General features: G+C 45.0%; 2 protein-coding genes across 2 annotated transcripts in view; both read left to right on the top strand.

Moving 5' to 3' along the window:
- The window catches only part of LOC124488994 (protocadherin alpha-C2-like), an 18,699-nt gene extending 10,552 nt beyond the window's left edge, over positions 1 to 8,147 (top strand). Inside the window, exons 4-5 of the mRNA XM_047051593.1 lie at positions 1,786 to 1,809; positions 4,766 to 8,147. Of these exons, the coding sequence (XP_046907549.1) occupies positions 1,786 to 1,809; positions 4,766 to 5,073 (332 nt within the window). The 3' untranslated portion in view covers positions 5,074 to 8,147. The remainder of the gene's footprint in view (positions 1 to 1,785; positions 1,810 to 4,765) is intronic.
- A 6,236-nt stretch (positions 8,148 to 14,383) lies between these two features.
- Positions 14,384 to 17,070, top strand: LOC124488993 (protocadherin beta-15). Its single transcript, XM_047051592.1, has 2 exons — positions 14,384 to 16,807; positions 17,056 to 17,070. Exons 1-2 carry the CDS (start codon positions 14,384 to 14,386, stop codon positions 17,068 to 17,070), a joined length of 2,439 nt encoding a protein of 812 aa, XP_046907548.1.
- Positions 17,071 to 18,499: the final 1,429 nt, after the last annotated feature.

Genomic DNA, 18,499 nt, shown 5'->3' with positions numbered 1-18,499 from the left:
AAACCCAGAATCCTCCAGCACTGCAGTGGTTCTCCTCTCCCTCACCGCCCCCCAAAAATACAGAATCTGCACCTTCAGGTTTTTCATACTCCATTTCAGGATCGCATTTCATACCCGCATCCTCGCACTCCATCGTCTCCTAGTCCACCCCTCTCTCTCTCTCCTCTCTCTCTCTCCTCTCTCTCTCTCTCTCCTCTCTCTCCTCTCTCTCTCTCCTCCCTCTCTCTCCTCTCTCCTCTCTCTCTCTCTCTCTCTCTCTCTCTCTCTCTCTCTCTCTCTCTCCTCTCTCTCTCTCTCTCTCTCCTCTCTCTCTCTCTCTCTCTCTCTCTCTCTCTCCCTCCCTCCCTCCCTCCCTCCCTCCCTCCCTCCCTCCCTCCCTCCCTCCCTCCTCCTCCTCCTTTCCCTCCATCCCTCTGGTTCCATCTCCCACCTCCCTACTCCTCTCCTCCTCCCTTCTTCTTTCCTGCCCCCTTCCTGCTTGTTATGTAATACTGCACTGCGCTCCACTGCGCTTCTGCTCCAGCCGGCCCATGGCGGGCTCGAGACGAAGGGGATGAGTAAAGTCGACGTAGCAAAATGGAGCTTCCTGGATGATTTAAGAGGCTGTGAAAACCTTGGGTCGAGGAGAGTAGGGGGGGGAGACACACACTGATAAGACTGTTCGTTGTGAGAGAAAAACAACAACAAAACTAGATGTAGAAAGTTTTGTTTGTGTGCAGGTAATGGAAAGATAGAAAGTTCAGTAAAAGCGAGGGAGGGAGGGTGTGATACAGGAAGATGAGAGATGTTAGCCAGCCGGTGGTGATCTGTGTGTGTAAACTAATCGTTCTTCTATCTTCTGTGCCTCCTAGCAAATGTTGACAGACAACCACTGTAACTCACCAATCACAATGATGTTGCCATAACAGTGATAGGCATAATTAACGCTGGGATCGATAACTGGAAGAAGGGACGGGTGTTGGCTGGCTGAGCTTTCATGCTTGATTAGATGAAAGGTCAGGCAGAAAGAGATAAAAGGGGAGAGACGGAGGGAGAAAAGGAGGGAGGGAGGAAGAGATGGAAGAGAGAGTTTTGCTCTGCAACAGCCATCGACAAATCAGATAGGAGCAGTGGCTGGGTGTATCCGAGCTGGGCGAGGCATGTTCCTCTGTTGCTATTGTTGGAGGCTCAAAAGTGGTTCTTAATGGTGTAAGAATTAACAGGCTTGGAGTCAAGGAAGTTGATAACAAATGCTTTCGTTCTTTATTCCTAGGCTCTTGGGAACACACGCAGAACTTCTCTAGCCAGAGAAGTCGTATATATCTTGGCACCATTTAGACAACACATGCTTGTTCAAGATAAACAGATGTATCCGCTCTATTTGTTGGGTTCCTATGATACCAGGGCCGTTCTAACTAAAGGGAATACGCTGTTAGGTCATCCTGACCCGACTTCCTGCTAGTAAGAACATTCTAACGGGAGGGGTGAGTGAACCACAAAGTAGTTCTTGTCCCTAACCCGAATATGGGACAACAACAACGTCTCAACTTTAGCCTATTTCCTTACTGGGGCTGTTTCTCAGCCTCAGCTGACCTCTGTCCTGGGCTACTCCCTGCACGTACCACCTCACCCTACATAGGCCCAAAAAAGACCCCAACACTATTCTCAGAAAGATTTGGAAAGAGGAGGGGTAGAGAGCTCAGGGTGTAGAAAAAAGATTGTGTGTGGCGGGGGGGCGAAGGGCGGGGGGGGAGGCGAGGGGGTTAAAGGAATGAAGGACAGTGGTTATCAATATCTGCTCTGTAGGTGTGAACGGAGACTACAGTGATGGTGAGTGTCACTCTTGAATTCACGGTCTTAGCATTGAGTGAGGGATGATAATACATAGAAAGAGATGTGAGAGGAACGATGAAGGCACAGAATAGGAGATATACAGTATATATAAATAAAATTCACTCTTTACATTTTTTACCCAGTGACTAACCTTTGGAATAGGTCATGCAGTCCCAAAGATGGGTCTAATTGTTTTTTTTAGCCAGCTGTTCAGTGTCTGACCCTGTGTCAGGCTACTGTCCTGTCTTGCCCTGTCTTGCTCCATCTGTCTGCTTTTTTCAGTATGACTCATCACTCTCTCTGGGGTCCTGTTTGTTTATGACTCTGTGTTTGCATGGGGGCTACGGGTGTCTCATCATCCGCCTGTGCTTTTTTAGACAGAGAAGAAGTCATCCCTAAGGGCATGAAGAGAGTAAAGTATACTTTCCCACTTTCTAGGATTCTCTCTCTCTCTCCCGTTCTGTCTGGCGTTGCTCCTCTCTTCCTGTCATGTTTCACATTTAAGAAGCAGGAGTGAGGACCACACTGTCGTTGGGGAGTCAGATAAGGACTTAAGCTGTGTGTTACCACCAGGGCAGAGCAGAGGATGGGAGCATCTCTCTGGGCAGATTAGTTTGACTCTTTCTCACCATACATGTCAGATAGGGAGGGATTGAGGCAAAATAAGGATGACGAGAGGGAAAGAGAGATCACTTTTTTTCTCTCCTCAGCTTCCCTCCTGAGATCTTCATCCCCCGTGCATGTGTCCAACTGACTCAAGATCCCACACAACTCATTCCAGTAATATTAGGCTTTCAAAGGTTGAAGCAGAACAGCAGTTGTAGTAAACATGGACTGAGCTAAGAAAAGGACACAACCTGGTGAGATGGAAGCTTGGGTATACTGTAGGCAATAAAGGCAGAACAGTTTTAAATGGTCATTAATTGTTGCAAATTTCGTTTTTGTTGTTCTCTTTTTGCTGCTGTTACACAGCACTCCTATATATGCACTGGGTGCTTCTGTGACAGTTCCCTTTGAAATCAGAGAATAATCAAAGAAGGAGTGCTGCATTCTTGTTCTAGTGTTTTTTGCTCTGTGATGGAACAGCACCATTATGTTCTTGGACTCTAAGATTCTGTGTAACAATGCCTCCTTCTGGCCACTCCCATCACTGCTGGTAATAGGCTCAGACTGCTTAGTGACAAGTCACTGAACTCGGCTATTACCTTTGCACTTGGAAGACCAGGTCCTACATTACACATAATGAACAGCCAAAGAAGACATTTGGATAAATATGACTTTAACTGTATGAAGAAAATCTAGTATGAAGGTTGTAGATGGTCTGATGGTGATTTAGATATGTGGTTGACCTGACTAGCACTCCCTCAGAGGGACAGTTTGCAAAGGGGAGAGCACGGGCAGGGCATGGGGAGGCATGCCTTTCTGCCCTGGGTATCACATGAGGACAGCTCCCTCTCTTCCAGACATGGTTCCTTCTGCCTGGGTGAGCACTGCCTTGCTCAACACCCCTTTAGAAGGAACTTTGAAAGGAGGAGAGGGAGAAAAGGGAAAGGGAGAAAGTCCAGCAAGTAGGTCATAGCTTTGAGGAAGGAGGCGAAGGGAAGTGATGGGGTTGGTGTGGGCATGTTTGTGAGTGTGTGTTGCCTGGATTTGGGGACGGCTTGTGTCCATTTAGTGTCAGCTTTACACGTATGTGCATTTGAATGTTTATAAAATACAGGGTGCATTGGTCAGTGTTAATGTTTGGGTCTTCAAGAAAGTCAGTGGAAGTCACTTTTATAGTCCAAATGTAATAGAATACTGCAGAGTCACAAAGAGCCAGCCCTCTGACGAGCCGCCCCTTTAATGAACTGTTATTTATGTGTGTGCCGGCCCACGCCCTTTTAATGGTGTTATTTATGTGTGCGGAGAAGGGTTCTCAGACGCCCTCTGTCTCTCTCTATAGGGATGGATTGATGGGTTATGTAGGAGAGCTGTGCCAAGTGTCGCTCTGCTGGGCTCTGCAGCAATGACTAAGACTCTGACCCTGTAGAGACGCAGTGAGATGGAGGTGGTAGAGAGACAGTTTCACACCTGCCAGCCCAAGTGAAGTAAATAGCTCAGCCTCGTAACCAACTACTGGGGTGCTCAGGTTGACAGGGGTGCAGCCCACTCTAGTAGGGGCTCTTTACAGGGGCGGCAATGTGAAGAATTCACACACACACACACACACACATGCATACTCATGCCAACAACCACACACAGACACAGGCGGAGGAACCAGACACACAGCTGTGAAGTTACACCGGCACAATCAACGGCTCCCTTTTCCAGTTTATCAAATGAGTGCTGAGCCATAATGGAAGTTTAACTGCAGTTATCTTCCCAAACGACCGCTCAGCGTGTAAACGGTCCTGTTTACTTTCCGTAAAAATGCCACGACCTTTCCCCGCCGCTCTCGCCGCCATGGAACGTTTGATGTCTGATCCGACAGTAAAGCGCCTCGGCCTCGGCGAGATGGGGAACCCTTTGATTATCTGACGCTTATCAGGAAGAGAGAGGTGTTTGCAAGCTCCCATTTTGAGTCGCCGCCCCCTGCCTTTTTAGTTGGACGGTTGTTCAACGGGACGTCCACGATTAGTGACTGACATTGTGACATCACAATGGGAGTCATGGTGATCAGAGAGCTCCTGTGGATGTCGTATTAGTCAGGCTGACAGCATTCAGGAAACGCATAAGCAATGAAAAGCACACAGCCCGAGCCTGACACTATAGGGGTTTCGAAATCAAGATTGCTTCCATTCTCATGGAAGATGACACTGTTGACCCTTTGACTTTGACAACAAAAATGATGCTGCTGGTCGTGATGATAAGGATGATAATGAGGATGATAAGGATGATAATGAGGATGATAAGGATGTTGTAGATAAATGATTCTATTAATAACCCCACTGCTTTCTTTCTCTCTCTCTAGATGGTGAGGGTGGGGAGCTGTCTACCCCTATGGGAGCTGGTGTGGACAGCAACAGCTGGCACTACCGCTATGGCCCCGGGGGCCCGGGCGGGCCCCCCCAGCACCTGAAGCCTGGCGAGGTACCCCCAGAAGCCTTCATCATCCCTGGTTCACCCGCCATCATTTCCATTCGACAGAACCAGGGCGGCGAGGACGACAAGAGCGACTTCATCACATTCGGCAAGAAGGAGGAGGCCAAGAAGAAGAAGAAGAAGAAGAAGGAGAAGAAGGAGAAGAAGGATAAGGGGAAGGATGACGGCGATGATTAGAGAGAGAGAGGAAGAAGATGAGGTAGAGGTGGCAATAGCACTGTTAAAACAGAGGTACCAACCAAGACCCACAAAGAAACAAAATAAACGTAAAATGTGATTCACAACATATTCAGTGTCATCCTCCCCTTAGTCACAGACAAGCAAAGTGATGCTGACAGCCACAGCTACCCGTCCATTTAACATAGATTCTGTTGGCCTAATATCTGACTTTATGAATGAATCTGGCCTTACCAAGATTATTTTAGTGTTAACATATTCTCCAGTCCCTTACTGAGGTAATTGATTAATCTTGCCTTGTTGAGAATAAACGGATTGATCTAAAACCCAAATGGGGAACGTTGGCACCTCTGTCTTAAGCTAACCCACCTTGCTGTGTAACCTTATTCTCTCTGAGAGGAAAAGAAAACCTGAAAACAAGAACAAATGAACAGCTTCTGTGCCAGCCTTGGAAAACAAGACGAGATAAAAGGAAAATGTTACGGGGAAAAAAAATGCTGAAGAAGAAAAGAAAGTGTCCTCTACTATAAGACACAGGAGGGAAGAGCTGGACACTTACACACCTGTAAATAGCATGGGAGTCGCTAAAAGCTCAAGGCTAACGACACACTGCTGCAGCCTGCGGAAGTGGTTTCTGTCAGTGTTCCCTAAGACGTGGCGGTCTCAGACACCAACACACACCGACACCCACGCAAACACACACACACAGCCACCCAGACAATGAGACCACTTGCGACCTAAAAGGCAAGACATTACAAGAAACGGAGACGAAAAAAAACAGTGTTGCTGATATAGAGAAAGCAAGCTTGCTTTCCCTGGCACAGTCTCCCAGGTTGTACACCGTATCAATCTTAGCGTACACACACCTGCTCTCTCAGGATGGAAATATCATCACTGGGTATCGCCTGCTCTGCTCACCACTCTGCATAGGAACTAGACGTACCACCTCTGTCGAACACGTAGAGACACAGGTGGTACACTTGTATAGGACAAGGAGGAAAAGAACAAAGAAGGGAAAGGAAGGAGGACAACCTCAGATTCTCTTGGAGTGAGAAGGACGAGCCCAGTCAGGTCAGCAGGTGATACAGAGGGAACCCTGTAGATAACCAGGAACATCTCCAGCAGTTGGATCTCTGCTCCTAAACTTCCCATCCCTCGCGCCACTCAGCAAAAGCCCTGATGCTTTTTGCTCTGAATGTTTGGTAGCAACCACTCCTTACCTGAAGATTCTTGACCCCCCTCCATCCCATCCCCCGTCTCCACTCCGCTAAAAGCTGACCCTTCCCCAGTTAACCTCACCCCTCCTCCCCCTTCTTCAAACCACTGACTGCTTCTTCACATGATGACAAAGGTGACATTTGTGAAACTTTCTCTTTTTATTATGTTCTCGGAGAAGAGTCACTATTTCCTACTCTCTTTCTCTCCCGTTTCTGTTGCTTCCCTTTTTCCAGCTTTAACTGATGTGCCGGGTTTCTGCTTGTCAATCCACCTTCCCCCCTCTTCCCAGCTGCAGTCGCTCTCTTTTTTTGACTGTGGAATCCCCCCACTCTCTCGCTCCCTCCCCGCACCTGACCACTCCCTGCTCTGCCAGGTTCGGCCCTCTCTGAACATTGTGGTGTGCTGGCAACAGCATGGAGTAATGTGGACTAAGGCCGGTTGACAAAACCCAACCGCTTGGACGTGGGGAGGAGCAAGATGTGTTCAGTCTGTGAAATGTGTCAGATTGTCTCTTTAAGTGCAAAACGGTTCAGTGCTTTTAACTTGTGAATATTACAGTACACTGTTTGTTCATTTCCTATTTGTGGTCACTGATGAGAGTGGACAAGGTGGGATGGAGACTGGGAGAGGGGTGGCGAGGTCTGGGGCTGGGCTATGACACAAGGCAGCGTGGACTGGTCCTTCCCTCCACACACCAGGGTCTGCAGATTAGTATAAATTGTTAAATATTGACTGTGATTGGAGAATCAAAAGAGGAAGTCACATGATTTGGCTTTTATGTACGCAAAAATTGTAGTTAGGTAGGTATACGTGCTTTTCATATATGACCTCTGCATTAGTCAATTTATCTTGCAGTATTGTTATATCAAATGACTAGAGAAAAAAACATTAGGCATCCAGGGACTCCCACCCCACAGCTCTCTCCCACCAATCCTCTTCTCAGGAGGTTTTGTAAAGGGGCGGAGACATCCCTCAGCCCTGCTTCTATTGGTTTCCCTTCCCTGCCTGTAACTTGTTGCCATGTTCCCAAAAGTTTTTTTGCGGCTCAGTATGACGTCACTCCACTAAGTGGCTGCTGCATGTACTGCTCAAAGGAAACACAAACTATATAAAGAAATATATATATAAATAGATAGATGGCTATGATTTTATTCTTTTGTATTCTCATCTTACTACATGACTCGCACAGGAGATATTTGTATGTACTACTGTCTCTGCCAAGCATCTTCTACATATTACACCTTTCGCACTCCACCAACAATGGTGTCGTATGACGTAAACTAAACCTCTTAGATATTTGTAAATGCTAGTGTGATGCCCTTTGAACGCAACTCTGTTCATTTATTTCTTTTTTTCTGACTTGTTATTTTGTTTTTGAGAACAAGCAATGAAAAAAAGAACAAAAAAAGAGCAAAAAAACACTTTTTGTGTCCGGCTTTGACTGACGATCTAGCTAACACTGTAATATTGTAACTGAAATATGTATGATCCTATGATGAGCTTTCTCTTCCCTTCCCCCAACCTTTCAACAGAAAAAAAGAACAAAAGTAAAAAAAAAAAAAATCTAATGTAAAAACTAATGGTATATGTAGTGTATGCTTGTGTTTAGTAAGCGTTCATGCTGTCATTCTTTCTCAGTGTATGGTGGTGACCTATGGTGGCGCTGTGCCGATCTAATATCCCGAGGGTTGGCACAGATCTGTTGTAAAACCTTTTTTGTACACCTGCTCATCAACTGTGATGGTGAAGTAGTGAATTTCATTTATTTTTTTGCTTTTTTAATTTTCCCTAAATGGATAAAGTGGTAATGTGTTTTGTTTATAAATCACTAAATAAAGTTTTCTTTCATAAAAATGAAAAAAAGAATATGGTAAAATGTGGTTGGGGGGAAATTTGCAAGCAGATTCAGAACATTCTCACTCTCTCACCCTCCACACCTCTCTTTGTGAGAGAACATTTGAACAGAATATTTGCAATCAGGTTCCGCACCTCACAGTAGGGGCTTGTTGCCAGGGAAAGTGTACTGGTTGAAAGAGGGGGATGACAGAGAGGGAAACAAGAGGGAGAAGTAGAACGATGGAGTTCTACTTCTAAAATGTGAGAAAGAGAGGGAGAACATGCATCTGTACATCAGAAGTGTAAAGACAGGGAAATAAGAGGGAGAAGTAGAACGATGGAGTTCTACTTCTAAAATGTGAGAAAGAGAGGGAGAACATGCATCTGTACATCAGAAGTGTAAAGACAAACTTTTTATTTTGGAGTCTTTTGGCCCTCAGCCTTATAACACAAACACATTGATTCAACTGGGTGTTGTGTAAGCCGGTCAAAAAGGCTAGTCTTCACACACTTACATCACACCCACCCACTCAGTCCCAGTGGAGATGAGAGAGACTGGATGAGTGGCCTGGCTGGGATTGATCCCTGCTCTCTTCAAAAGCCTCCAGATGGTCCATAGGTCCCCTGTGATGTATGGGTCCAGATCCAGACACCATCTAATCTAACAGAGTACTAGAGAGGATTGGTTTGGGCCCCAGTGGGCCAGTTGTTCCACAGCATGTCCTCATGCTGTAGAGCGACATTTTGTCTTTTTAATTCACACAAATGCTTAAATGTTATTGCAGGGTCAATGCAGACCTTGCCAAAGCCATATCATGAGATTGTTTCATTAATACAGGAGAGGTTTTGTCTAACAAATGGTGATCAACAATTTCTGGGTCACATCTTTTTATAATTTAGTAGAAGGAGCGTGATGCAATAGTGACACAAACATACAATTAAATAACAGGAAGCTCACAACATATTTATATGACAGAAAGAACTGGTGTCCATCATCAGATCAGCAAACAGTGCTCTCAATGTAAAAACCGTCAATTAAATTAAAACAATGATTCTCCTATAAAACATAAAGTTGATGCTCCCAAGCATCCTTAAGAGTCATTTCTAAGTATTTCGTCCAGACACTGAAGCCAGACTGCCTGTGTGCTGATTACAGGGTTTGGTGTCAGCAGCCCTTAGAGGGTTATTTATAGCTGGGGTGTCTAATGGATGTTTATTTAGCTGGAATGATCAGACAGCTCTCATGTCTCTTTCTCGGCTCTCTTCTCCATCCTTTTGAGCTGTGTTACAGTCTGTCTCTGTCTGTCTGTCCATTTGTCTCTGCCTGTCCTTGTCTCTCTACCTGCCTGTCTGCTTGTGTACCTCCCTGCCTGTCGCTATCTCTTTGCCTGTCTGCCTGTCACTGTCTTTGTCTGTCTGCCTTTGGGCCTATATGTCTCTCCTTTTTTCATCTGAGCTTTGCAGAGGGGAGCCAGCGGTGAAGAGAGTTCAAGGGTTCATGATACATTTGACTTCTCTTTCTCTGTTTCTCTCTCTCCCCAGAGATAGGTTTCTATGGTTACCATCAGTAGGGGGACAAGTCTCCATAGCAACAGCCTCCTGATAGACAGTGGGCAGAGGTATTGTTGGGAAAACAGTGGGGGGTTGATGGGGCAGAGGGGGGGGGTTATCTGACAGAACACTTCAAAGGGTGTTCAGGTCCACTAATTCAATGACACATGCACACACACGCACACATAAACGCACGCACACCTCTCTTAAACACAACAATATATCTTCTCAAACTGGCTTTTCTTGATTATTATGTAAACCTGTGTTCCAGATACACCAGCAGGCACTCAGACACACACACACACACTCAGACACACACACACACACACACTCAGACACACACACACACACACACACACAAACACATCCAGATTTTCTCTGGGACAGTTTATCCTTCCCCAGAGAATAAGCACTCTTGGCCTTAGTAATTTTTCTATTTTGTCGCATTTTAATGCCCTCAGTAATGCAAACAAAAGACAAAACAAATAAACAAACACATGAAGACGCCAGTAAAAAAATAAAGTACAGCATGGCCCTCGGCTCTTGGTTTTAAAAGTAATGAGTCATTCTGGCTAATAAATATGGATATGTATTGTGGCAGAGCTAACAGACCTAAAGCACTTCTAGCCCTGTTTGTCCCAGTCTCGTCCTGAGTGTGTGTTTATATGTCTGTCTCTCTGTCTGTCTGTCTGTCTGTCTGTCTGTCTGTCTGTCTGTCTGTCTGTCTGTCTGCTTGTCTGTCTGCTTGTATGTCTGCTTGTCTGTCTGTCTGTCTGTCTTACCTGCCAACACAATCCCAGCAGTTCCACTTTCAAAATAGAGGCCCACCTGTATGACCTGTATGACATGAACAGTTAATGGTGAGGCTGGTGATGAAGCAATGGCGAAGCCCACCTTTCCAGCTTACTGAAAGAGAGCATATAACCAGATGAAGAAGGACTGCAGGAAGGTGGATAGGGGTAGTTATGACGTGCAGCTTTTGATAGCTTAAACAATCAGTAACAAATCAGTCCTGTGCACAGCTGAGGTATTTCTCAGGTATGACATAATACCAGAGGTGCCTGATGGTGGAAATGATAGTCAGGAGTTAACGGTGATTTTGGTAATAAATGTTGAGTATGTTGTGTGTGTATGTAAGTCTGTCTGTCTGTATATATATGCGTGTTTTAGTGTGTGCATTTTTGTGTGTTATCAAATAAAGTCAGCTCCCTTACCAGCTGCAGTGACTCAGCAAAATCAACTTCCTGCTGAGAGTAGCAAACAGGGCGTGTCTGGGACATAGTGACGATGCTGAGATTAATGTCTGTAATAAATGTGCGTGTGTGAGTGAGAGAGAGAGCCTGGGGAATACACAGGATGTGTATCAGAAAGAATGTGTGTGTGTGAGAGGCAAACTGTGTCGGGAAGAGAAAACAGTTGTCAGAAACTGTGCGTGCGTGACAAAGTGTATGTATCCAAGCCAAAGTGTGTGAATCAGACCAAAAGTGTCTGGCAGTGACTAGTGTGTGTGAGAGAGTGAGTGAATGAGTGAGAGTGAGAGTGAGAGAGAGAGAGAGAGAGAGAGAGAGAGAGAGAGAGAGAGAGAGAGAGAGAGAGAGAGAGAGAGAGAGAGAGAGAGAGAGAGAGCAGGTAAGAGGGGAGGAAGATAAAGTGACTGGCAGTAAACCCCCGTCGAGTCTCTAAAGAAGGAGGAGGCAAGGACAGAGGAGTGTGACTTTAGAGCCTTAAACAGTGAATGGAAGATCAAATTTGCCTAATATTCCACTCATGAATCAAATCACTATGTGGGTTGTTTCTTCAACACCACTGAAACCAATGTGTTCAGGACCCCCTTGGAGAACATAAATAAATACAAAACATTCAGTATGACATGCTGTGATTGTAAATAATTGGTAAATAACAAACTATCACCTAAACACCTTATTGGTTACACAATGCCAGGTCAGTTTAGCTATGGAATTTACAGTAATTCCCAATTAGAATGTTTGTCATCCTCCAGGGTAGGGTTGGTTGGCAGACTTAGTCTCTGTCTTACTTTGTACTGTAGGAATACTTGCTTCAGTCGCGGGCCAGGTAGTTTAATCTGGCATACATACCTGTGTTAGTGGGCTGGCTAGACTCACACCCTGCCCCTGTAGTTTGTGTGTGTGTGTTTCTGTGTGTGTGTGTCCTAGGTCCTCTCCAGGTTGTGTGCCAGGGGGCTGTGCATGTTTGAAATTGGACAGTGATGAGAGCGAAGGGCATAAAAGGCTGGGCACAGGGGAGGTCTTCAAACAGCTGACTGGACCAAACAACATGGCTATTGATGCGTGACTGCCTGCAGTGGTCAGGGGAACAGAGATCTAATGAGGTGCCCATAGACAACAGGAAAACCACCTAACTACCTATCATTTCTCTCTCTGTTCATCGCTTTTCCTTTTTCTTTCACAAAAAAATCCTTAAGTCTTATTTATACAAATCAGTGCTGACAAACCATTCAGAGTAACTAGCATAACCGTTACACTTCACATTGACAATATAATAGCTTCAGCTAAAAGGTACAAGATTATGTAATTTATAGATATAGATACAAATAACACTAATGCAAACTGATTACAAGACCACTTGATAAAATATCCAGATTTTATCAGGCAAAATGCACCTATTATACAATGACCTGTTGTGTCACCTTCATTATTTTCAACGTAAAAAGGTTTGGGCTAGTAGTCTATGGCACACATGACAGCTTTAAGTGTGCTTTGTATCAGGGTTGAATCATATAAAGCAGGAAAGCCGCTCGTTCTGCTGGAATGGAAAGACAAGATAAACTCTCCTCCTTATTGTAAATCAATGCTATAAGCGCAGAGCGCCCTCTGCTGGGAAAACACACATTGCACATTTTGAGAGATGCACAAAATGTATAGTCAATTTAGGGTCAATAATAATTTGCAGGAGCAGAAAACGATTAGCAGGAGCAGAAAACGATTATCAGGAGCAGAAAACAATTATCAGGAGCAGAAAACGATTAATAATTTGACTCCATAAAAATTAGCACATAAATTAAGGGGTAGCTCAAGATGATGTGGAAACCTTGCTCAAGCGGTACAATGAGTGGGTCAGGCACCAGATGCAGGGATTTTTACACGTCATCTACAACTACTTATTTTGGAGAAAGGTAGTCATTTTAGACGCAATTTACGACAGGGAGGAAGTATACAAAAGCACTGCAACCAAAAAGTTAGATAAACATTGTACTTAATAGAAAAGCCTAGTTTTACTAGTGCACTGAGGTTTACATAATTCGTTTACAGAATACTCAATTACTTTCCCTGACATAAACCTGTCTTATTCAGTAAACTCGCTTTATGGAACAGGCCCCAGCTAACTAGCTAGCCACAGTCACAAACCTGTGTTTATCTACAGTAGAGAACATCAGTTCAGTGGCTCGTTCTCTTCTGGGAGATAGCTAGTGCAAGCTAGCTAAACTGCTTTTGACAGCTGCAGAAATGGCACAGGCCATGGTAATAACATATTGTAGCTAGCTGTTTTCAGGCTGTGATATCAACACCCTGTATTACTCTTCATACTGGTTAGCTCTTGCAAACCCACATAGCACTGCTGTTGTTAGGTCATCTGTACAAGTTAGCTAGCTACTTACCGGTCCAACGATCAGGTCTGAAGCTAGGAGCAAAGCGGAGCACAGCCGGCTTCTGCAGGTGAGCAAAATGTTACATTATGTCTGCTCTGTAACTGATATGCAGTTTTCCAAAGCACCGCCACCGGATGTTCCATCTGGTGGTAGCCAGCTACAGTAGCCTAGCTACCAACCTGTTACATTACATTTAGCTAGTGCTAGTTATTTAGCAGACGCTCTTTTCCAGAACGACTTACTGTAAGTACAGGGACATTCTCCCTGAGGCAAGTAAGATGAAGTACCTTGCCCAAGGACACAACGTCATTTTCCACGGCATTTCCATGACAAACAGAGACGTTACTGACACCGATAGATGGCCCATTTGAAAGGTGAGATGAGATGTTTGATATTAGTTTAAAAATAGTTTTGGAAATGATACATAGGCTACATGTTTTGTTTTTTTACAGCCCCATCTGCAACGGACGCAAGCACACCTCACAATTTTCCATGAAATTGTACCCTCTCTAGTTTTGAAAAGAGAAAAACAGACCGCCAAACAGGAGACATTTAAGTTTGTAGCTAGCACGATTGTTTTCGAAACGGTTAGCTAAGCTACATCGTTTGAAATGCGGATCACGTTATTCAAATGTTCTCTTATTTTCTCTTATTTTCACTTCGGCAGCTTTTGCTCTTTAACCGATTATACTAACTTAAAGTATCTTCAAATAGGCTATGTTGAGGTCTGGCGCTCTTATAATGAGTCTGAATGCAGGTGCTTGGTTACAGTCGCTATGTCAATGATGCAGGAATGGTGGGTTAAAACCAGAGGCTCTTGTGCTCATTGTGCCTGTGTATGTGGGGCGGAAGAGAGTGCAGTGTGCCTGTATGTGTGTGGGGGGCGGGAGAGAGATAGAGGGAGAGACTGAAGCGGAGAGAGGGAAATCCAACTTGACACGAGTAGGCTCCACTGTTGGACTTGCTCTACTCAGCTCAAGAGTAGATACGGAGTGGAGCTTTGCTCTGATATTCTATTTTCTTTTATATTTACTCTTTCAATTTCTCTCTGACGAACACAATTAAAGGATTATGATTATGGCGACAATAAACCGTTTTAAGAACAAATACTCCACCAGAAAGCTGTGCGTAAAACTAACATGGCAGCATATTTTGTTCTTCGTCCTGTTTGGCGTGTCATTTGGAGAGGTTCGCTACTCTGTACCAGAAGAGATGACACGCGGCTCGGTCATTGGAAATGTAGCTCGAGATTTGGGTTTAAATGTGGCGGAGCTTAATGCTCGGCGAGTTCGCGTCGTGGCGGAGGGCACTCGTCAGCTCTGCGAGCTTGACGCTGCGTCGGGCTCTTTGTTGGTCAGTGAGCGGATAGACCGAGAGGAGCTGTGCGCGCAGGCAGCGGTCTGCGTCCTGCAGTATCAGCTTCTTTTGGAGGATCCGCTCAAAGTGTACAGTCTTGTTTTGGATATTCAAGATGTGAATGACAACAGCCCTGCCTTTGCTACGGGAATAACTGAGCTTGAGCTGGTTGAGTCTACCGTCCTAGGGCGACGCTTTCCTCTGGAGAGCGCACACGACCCTGATTTGGGGACCAACACGGTTCGTGTATATAAACTGAGTCCAAATGAACATTTTGCTCTTGAATTAAATACCCAGCTGAATGCAAACGCATACCCCGAACTGGTTCTGAAAAAAACATTAGACCGGGAGACTCAAGCCGAATACACTCTCACCATTAACTGTATTGATGGTGGCAACCCCGCTAGAACCGGCACAGCATCTATTCTCATTCGTGTTCTGGATGCTAACGACAATGTCCCCATTTTTAACCGGAGGGTTTACAAAACCTCTGTCCTCGAGAACTCTGCCACGGGTGTTTTAGTGGCGTCGCTCAATGCCACGGATTTAGATGATGGTGTATACGGGGATGTAACTTACTCTTTCAGTCGCATGTCAGATAAAAGTAGAGGAGTGTTTAAAATTGATCCTGTGAGCGGTGAGGTAAAGGTGGCAGGGCCTATAGATTATGAAGAGGCGAGTGCGCATGAACTAGACGTCCAGGGCAAAGATGGCGGGGGTCAGGCCTCTCACTGTAAACTCATAATCGAGGTGATTGACGTGAACGATAACGAGCCAGTTATAACTGTGAAATCTGCCTCAGCCACCGTGGCCGAGGACTCAAAACCAGGAACCATGGTGGCTCTGCTCAACGTGTATGACTTGGACACTGGAAATAGAGGACGGGTCAATTGTGTAATCTCAGACGGTCTTCCCTTTAAATTGATATCGGAGGTAAAAAGTTACTACATGCTAGTGACTGACGGGGTATTAGATCGGGAGATGTACCCTGAATATAATATAACAGTAACTGCCATTGATGCTGGCTCTCCTTCACTCTCCAGTAGGAAACTGGTCCATATTGTAATACGTGACATTAATGACAACCCCCCCATGTTTACGCAGAAAGAGTATAGCGCTCAAGTTTGGGAAAACCAGCCTAGAGGGACATTTTTGACTAGGGTGATAGCAGAAGATCTGGATGCCGGATACAACTCTAAACTATTGTACACTTTATCGGAGGACACTTCCCCAGGAACGTCCTCCTTCCTCTCCATTAACACAGAAACCGGGGACCTCTACACCTCTCGACCATTTGATTACGAACTGTCTGTTTATTACCAAGTGCACGTGACAGCGCGAGACGGAGGCAATCCCCCTCTCTCAAGCACTTGCATTGTCAAGATTTTCATTGGGGATCAGAACGATAACGCGCCTGTGGTTCTTTATCCGGTCCAATCCACCAACTACATAGCGGATGATATGGTTCCGTTGGAGGCGCCAAAAGGTTACCTTGTGACTAAAGTTGTTGCTTTAGACGCCGACTCTGGGCATAACGCCTGGCTATCCTACCGTGTGATCAAATCCACACAGCCTAATCTCTTCACTATCGGGCTGCATTGCGGAGAAATAAGAACCCTCAGACCGTTTTTAGAGGGGGACGAACAAAAGCAAGTGCTTGTGATCCTCGTAAAGGATAACGGGCCCGAATCCCTCTCTGCAACCGCTACAGTGAATGTGCTCATTGGCGACGGTCTGCCTGTTTTATCCGAACTGTTTGAGATTAGGGAGGACCAGCAGGTCAGCGAAAATTTCACACTGTACTTGATCCTTGCTCTAGTGACGGTTTCATCTCTCCTTCTCATTTTAATCAGCACGGTCACGTATTACAAGGTCTGTAAACGAGGCTACGTGTACCGAGCGGCAACCTCGAGCCTCCCCGTTTTCCCCTCGGCCTACTGTCCCCCAAGCTACACGGACGTCAGCCGCAGTGGAACACTTTTCAAAGATGACAAATACGACTCATTTTTGACTACTGGCTCATGGAAGGGCGATTTCCGTTTCGGCTCTAGTTTAGACACTGATATCTTAAAAAAGAGGAGTGCGGTCTATCAAAAAAACAACACACTCAGACGCATGACCGCCGAAAGGGCAGCTGGTCTTAAGGTGAGCCAAGTGACAAGTCCTACTGGGGCTTCTGTTGAAATATTTTTTGAAGGCTCTTACATGAGCATCCCAACACGTTCTCACTCTGTCTGTCACTCACTCACAAACACACACAGATGCACACACCAAATCTATGTGATCTTTAACCCTTAGCAGATTTGAATGCAAACCACGCTGTGTGTGTGTGTGTGTGTGTGTGTGTGTGTACATGTGTGCATGAGACTGTCAACACCTCTCATCCTCTGCAGTTAATGCAGGACTAAGTGATAGATTACCAGTAGAAATGATAGATCAGGTCTTATGTGACAAACTCGGATGTTGAGTTTACAAGGATGTGAAATTCAGGCTTATGTTAGTTAATCTGAGTTGTTCTGACATACTTTCTATGTTTCTGAGATCTATAAATCTGCCCTCATTGCCATGTCTATGTGAACCCCCCCCCCCCCCCCCCCCCCCCCCCTTTGTGTGACATGTGTCTTATCTCATGGTCATATTAGTAGTGGTATAGTTAGATGTCTGTAGCTGTATGTTTTAAATACAAAATAGAAAATATATGAGGCAAATAAACAGTGTTTATGTTTAGGCTGTTGTCCTCACTCTAGATTTCCACTACTCCTATAAGGTACATTGTAGTTTGAGTCATGTAGGTCAACATTAGGGTCACACAAAGTCTGACATTGTGTCAATGAATTGTGTTCAGGGCAATGGAACACACCTATAAAATGGTGTATGTGTGTCTGTAGTCATGTAGACGCCTGAGTGTGTATCTGACTATGTGTCTGTGCCTGTTTGTGACCCAGTGCACGTGTGTGAGAGACTCACACTAAGTTGACAGTGCAGGGTTTGAGTAGTGAGCCTGTCTCATCGGACTGATTCCTGTGTGAACCCATGTGTGCTTCTGTTATGGCTGCAGGCTCACAAGTGGTCCACATTCCAGCCATGATGAAGAAGGGAGGAGAGCAAACGAGTTGAAAGGCAACATCTCAAAATATCTCCAGTTTATGTGCTGAGCAATGTTTACTGTTTCTCAGTCTAGATAATAACAAACTGCACTGTTTATGGTACACTGTGGTTAAAGCACCTGAAAGTGCAAAGGATGTAAAGATGTGTTTGTTGTCTGCTGCTCCTATGTAATTGCCTTGTCTGTTGAGTGTATCTATTTACTGTATTTATTGTGTGTATCATTCAATTTTTAGCTTAAATATTTCACTGCCTTGGCTATATTGAGTGTGTGTGTGTGTGAGTGTGAGAGAGAGAGAGAGAGAGTTAGAGAGAGAGAGAGAGAAAGAGAATGTGGGGGGGTTGGCTCATGGTTGATGTCATTATACGGTAGAGTTATTGTGATGTCACTGAGCGTAACAAGGGGTGCTCTACTTTAAACTTACCCAGGCCATCACTGAAAATGTGTCATTTGATGGAAGCAGGATATAGTCAAATGTTTAATTGACACAATGTGTGTTTTCTGTCTTCTTTGTCCCCATTGTGCTCTTCCTCATGGACCTGCCTCTACACCATTGACAGGTAAGACATATTCCATTCTCCTAAATTATGTCTCTTCACACACTGTCGTAAATTACTGTTTCTCCACTCGGTGTCAACAGAACTGAACACATTCATACAGTATGCTTTACATCTAAAAGTCTGGTCTCTCTCCCTCTCCTTTATTCTATATCTCTCAGTTACTCATTCACA

Source organism: Hypomesus transpacificus, unplaced genomic scaffold (genome assembly GCF_021917145.1).
Source record: "Hypomesus transpacificus isolate Combined female unplaced genomic scaffold, fHypTra1 scaffold_160, whole genome shotgun sequence".
Classification (NCBI taxonomy): domain Eukaryota; kingdom Metazoa; phylum Chordata; class Actinopteri; order Osmeriformes; family Osmeridae; genus Hypomesus; species Hypomesus transpacificus.
Note: the sequence above shows the minus strand (reverse complement) of the source record. Positions and strands in the feature narration are given on the sequence as shown.